Below are 5,000 nucleotides of genomic sequence, written 5' to 3'. Positions count from 1 at the left end.
CGTTGGTATTAAGGGAAAACTCTGCGACGCTCCTCGTGCAGCTCGGTGGCAGTAATCCCATATCTGGCAGGACTTTGTTTTCGGGGGTACCAGACAATGAACCATCTGCGTCGATCCACACTGTTTCGTGTTCCCACTTGAACTTCAGCTGGAATACATTTCATTGGTGAGATTAGGGGTCTTTTTATCTATGCATTGATCATTTCCGTATCTTTCCTAACTGCCAAGTAACCAAGGGCCTTCGAAAGCAAATCAGGCTAATTACCTTGTTAGGAGAGTTGTTGAAAGAAAGGCCCTTGACCTGAGCGGGATAACCTCCCTGGAACTCCTTGCACTGCGAACACCCGGACATCGCTGTGCACTTGTTGGTGTCGAAGTTGTAGAATTCTGTGTCGGCGACGCTGAAGACGTACTGTTTGGGCGCCACGATCCCGCTGGTCTCGTCGCCGCATCCTCCGGGAGTGAGTGCGGAGTGGCCAATTACCACCGAGGTAAAGACTCCTGAAAATCGAAAATGCAAAGTATGAGCGCTCACGATTTGCCAGAACGTATCATCTATAGCAATGGTTTTCAGGACTATTTTGCGCTGGTAGCACCCTAAATCTAAATGGCCCTTTCTGCGCCATTCTTTTCTATAACTGACCAACCCCCCCCCACCCCCCCACCCCCCAAATATCAACTCACATGAATTTACTTAAACTCATTGCTGCTCTAAACCAAGAAATAAAAAATAATAAACATGGGTTAGGTCCTAAAATCACTATAAAAAACAAGCCATAATAATGAGAGTAACATCTTCAAATGTCATACAAATTTTATTTCACTTTTGAATTATGAAAAACTCTTAGAGTCTGCCCACGAAACCCCAGGCGTCTGCAGCACCCACTTAGAAAACCCCTGATATATTTACAGTATTTTGATGCATTTTTTAAAATACAGCAGCCGGTCCTATACACGCGAACGTACCGGGTCCGTTGTCCATTCCGAATCCACCTTCCATCTTGACCATCTCGATGCCAGAAAATTCATTATCCAAGGTCACGAAGTTGTGGAACTGCAGTTGTCCTCCAAAGACGATCTCCGCCCCGCGCTCATTCCTCCACGCGGTGAGGCCGTCCCATTTGGCGACCTGCAAACAACGTCGGGTTGAACGATTAACGGAGCGGAACTGCCGGCGGTGATTCGACATCGACACTGTTATATAGGTCATCACTGTCGCAATTTCACTATGATACCATACGTGTGCCAATTATTAACATACTATATTGTTTCCCCAGCATTCGTTGTCTTTCGGGAAGTATCCATCCATGGAGAACACCCACAAACCATACCTTGAGAGGTGATGAATTGACGTGTCATTTCAGGCTTCGTATTCTCGATCAGAATCCCTATTATCACATCAATTATATTATTCACACCCATACTTTTCAACCGAAAGCTTCCACCTCTCACCCAAAAACTGACCAACCTACCAGCCCATGGAATGCGCCGTGTTGTTGGAGAACTCTCCGATAGGGGCGTTGTTCGGGCAGAGGGAGTTGGTGGCGGAGGGCCCCGTCGGGTGGCGCTCCAGGCGGTACCAGTAGCCGAAGTGGGTGCCTCCCGCGGCCGCGTTATGGCGGACGATGTTGTTGGGATGCACGACCTGGTGGGGAGGGAGAGCGGGGCTGAGTGCAGAACACTCTTGATAGTGGCGATATCACGGAGCATTGTCAGTCGCTGCCTCGGTCTTCAATACTGTCGCTATTCGCAAAGCTCTTTTTTGTTATTGTTACTTTTATCGTTGCTATTACTACTACTCCTGCTGATGCTGCTGCTACTACTACTACTACTATTACTACTATTACTAATACTAATATAACTGCTACATCAACAACTGCTACTACTACTATCTCTACTACCACTGCTATTACTACTGCTGCTGTTATTTCTACCGTTACTGTTACTTTTCCGACTTACTTCCGCTGTTGTTGTTGCTGGTGATAATGATTCTACTACTACTACTGCCACTACTACTACTGCTATTACTACTACTACTACTATTACTACTACTACTACTGTTGTTGCTGCTGCTACTGCCTTTACTTTTGCTGTTGCTACTACTGTTACTGCTGCTGCCACTGCTATTGATATTACTACTACTACTACTTCTCTACTACTATTACCACCACCACTACTACTGCTGTTACTACTACTACTACTACTGCTACTACTACTACTACTACTATTACTACTACGACTACTACTACTGCTGCTGCTGCCATTAATACTACTATCATTATAATCATAACGATCATAATCAATCATTGTCTTCATAATTTTTATTTAATTAATACATATTCTACATATTCAATCACGGATAAAACTTATGTAAGTAAATCGTATTTATCAGAAGCGAAGAATTTGTCACGTATAACCCGGATGGCACCCTCGGAAAATACTGACAAACAAATCGAATAGGTAATAGCACTTAAGCTATCAATACATACCCAGAAGGAGGCTGGAGTAACATCAACGTTCAACAGGGACGCAGAACTCCTCGTAAAGACAGCGAGGTTATACTGAATCACATTGTTCTGTTCCACACCATCCTCCGTGAAGAACGCGTGGCCCATGTTATTGTAGGCGACGTTATGTTCCACGGTGAGGTTGTTAGCGGCGTGAATGGTCACTGCACGGTTGTAAGTGCGATGCACAGCACAGCCCCGGATGTAGGAGGTGTTGACGTCACCCACCAAGTGGAAGTGAAGAGGATAGCGACCCAGTTGGAAGGCCTGTGGCAAGAGAGGAAGGACCTGATTGACTCTCTGTTCCGTGTTTGATATTCTTTTGATCTGCTTAAGGTTTATGTCGATGGGCTCCCGAAAGTCAGGTCGACTGAACTGCCGCGTGACCTACCTGTCCGGCTTCTGTGACCTCGACGTATTCGATACGACCTTGGACGAGGTCTTTGTTGGCCTCCTTGCCGGACAGCATGACCGTCGCGCCGAACTGGTCGGTTCCGATCTCTTCGCCAAACCGCCCGTTGAAGCACGACTGGACCTTGAACTGACCTGCGGAACAAGAAGCCCGGAAGGACGAAAGTGGGGAGAGATAGGATTAGAGACTGCTTGGTCTTCTTTTATTTTCTATTTTTTGCATGTGTCTGTATATGTGCGTATGTATATGTGTATGTATGTCTGTATGCATGTATGTATGTATTTATGTATGTATGTATGTGTATGTGTGTATGTGTGTATGTGTGTATATGTGTATATGTGTATGTGTGTATGTATGTATGTATGTATGTATGTATGTATGTATGTATGTATGTATGTATGTAAGTATGTATCTACGTATATATGTGTACCTAATTAAACAGTCTACTTATCATATGCAGTGCAAACAAACAGTATATACTGTCCTACATATATCGCACGTATTATACAATGTAAAAAAAAAACGTACCTGGGTGCCAGTCCTCGCCACAGGCCTCGATGTCTTCAATGAAATCTGCGTTAATGTTTCCTCGAATCTTGATGTTGCGCGAGAGGAGGCCCACCTCCGCGCGGGTCTCCACCACGTGACTTCCGAACGTCTGCTCGATGGAGATGTGCTCGAACTCGAGGGCTTCGGTGAGGGTGAGGGTGAGGCCGTCGTCAGACACGGAGGCGATGGTGCGCACCTCGTTCTCGTTGTCGAAGAATCTGCAACGCCAGACACGCATTAATGCACGGCCTTCTTGGCGGAACTCCGGATAGATTGCGTTTCTATTTACTGACAAATCCTTCGTTTATTTTATTTTTTTTTTTTTCCTGGTAGCAGTCAAAAATGCCGAGAGAATAATTGGACAATCCAATTTTGTTACCAACACAACAAATAACGACTTATCAGTAGTCCCACCTGTGCTCAGTTGTAGCAATGACGATGTTGTCTCCTGCCTTCCATGAGACGGGCTGCTTGAGGCTTATCGTTGTGCTTCCTGCAGCTGCCGTGGCCGCGAGGTGTGTCCATGTTGTGTCAATTGGAGCCCCGTGGAGGTCTACGGAACCTTCACGCACAGCCAGTACCTGTAAGATGAAATAAATGATATTAATCATCATATGCCATATGGCTGAAATGTTTACGGACAGATTTCGACGATTGCAGAATAATTGACATTTGCAATAGAATTCTTGACCCCGTCATCCTCACCTTTGCTCCATAATTAGGTAGCTCGGTGCTCCTTATGCTTCCGTAGAGTTCGATGACGGCCTCTCCCATGAATGGGTCTTCTTCGGACCCTATGCTCAGCGATCCGCCCTCCACGATCAGGATGTACTCGGCTCTTAGAATAATCTCCGATGTAGCATCCTGATCGAATACCACGTGACCTCCTGGAACGGGAGGATAATACTCTGAACAAGTATGTCTAAATCGCTCGCTCATTATCATAAGGAACCAGTACGGCAATGCTGTTTAGATAAAATGAATCATAAAGGAAAAGAAGACAATTGCCATACACCTTTGCGAAACAATTCTTTAGAAATGGCAGCAACATGATGACATCCCGCTCTCTTACCCTTGATGAGGAGCATCCCAAGCACTTCCGTTGACTCGTCCATGAGGACAGTCTGGCCGTTCTCGATGACCACTAACTGGCCTTCCGATGGCACGGGCTCACCGCCCCATGTGTAGATCGAACTCCATCGGTCAATATAGAAGAACTCTCCATTCTCATCCTAGGAAGACATTGGTTTGTATTTAGAGAAAATGCGTGCGGCATCTGGGTTTGGATTGGGGCTTATCATTGCGCTTTGTTGGTAGATTGAGTCTGGTCTTTCATTTCCGATTATAGTGTTTTAATTAAATCTCAAAGTAGACTTTATATGATACTTGCCACTGTAGCAATGCCTTTGTTAGGTACAGTAACCGTGACAGGGAATGTCCCGGGGCCATCGTGAGAATTGGTCTCGCAAACGATCTGGGTGCTGCTCTCAGATTGGATGTCGCAAACTGAGCCTCCGATCGTGACTTCGTTT

The 5,000-nt window shown here is 45.7% G+C and overlaps 1 protein-coding gene across 1 annotated transcript in view; it reads right to left on the bottom strand.

The window, feature by feature from the left end:
• The window catches only part of LOC122258866 (fibrocystin-L), a 50,614-nt gene that overhangs the window by 12,379 nt on the left and 33,235 nt on the right, over positions 1–5,000 (bottom strand). The window contains exons 40-51 of the mRNA XM_086536520.1: positions 4,859–5,000; positions 4,541–4,700; positions 4,174–4,355; positions 3,883–4,049; positions 3,448–3,686; positions 2,899–3,053; positions 2,490–2,774; positions 1,473–1,645; positions 1,262–1,331; positions 967–1,129; positions 266–501; positions 2–148 (exon numbers count right to left, since the gene is read on the bottom strand). The exon at positions 4,859–5,000 is cut by the window's right edge and continues 9 nt beyond it. Of these exons, the coding sequence (XP_086392646.1) occupies positions 2–148; positions 266–501; positions 967–1,129; positions 1,262–1,331; positions 1,473–1,645; positions 2,490–2,774; positions 2,899–3,053; positions 3,448–3,686; positions 3,883–4,049; positions 4,174–4,355; positions 4,541–4,700; positions 4,859–5,000 (2,119 nt within the window). The remainder of the gene's footprint in view (position 1; positions 149–265; positions 502–966; positions 1,130–1,261; positions 1,332–1,472; positions 1,646–2,489; positions 2,775–2,898; positions 3,054–3,447; positions 3,687–3,882; positions 4,050–4,173; positions 4,356–4,540; positions 4,701–4,858) is intronic.

Source organism: Penaeus japonicus, unplaced genomic scaffold (assembly GCF_977035675.1).
Source record: "Penaeus japonicus unplaced genomic scaffold, GWHDUDI00000001_assembly GWHDUDI00000004, whole genome shotgun sequence".
Lineage (NCBI taxonomy): Eukaryota > Metazoa > Arthropoda > Malacostraca > Decapoda > Penaeidae > Penaeus > Penaeus japonicus.
The sequence above is the reverse complement of the archived record's forward strand: the minus strand, read 5'-3'. Positions and strand labels throughout refer to the sequence as shown.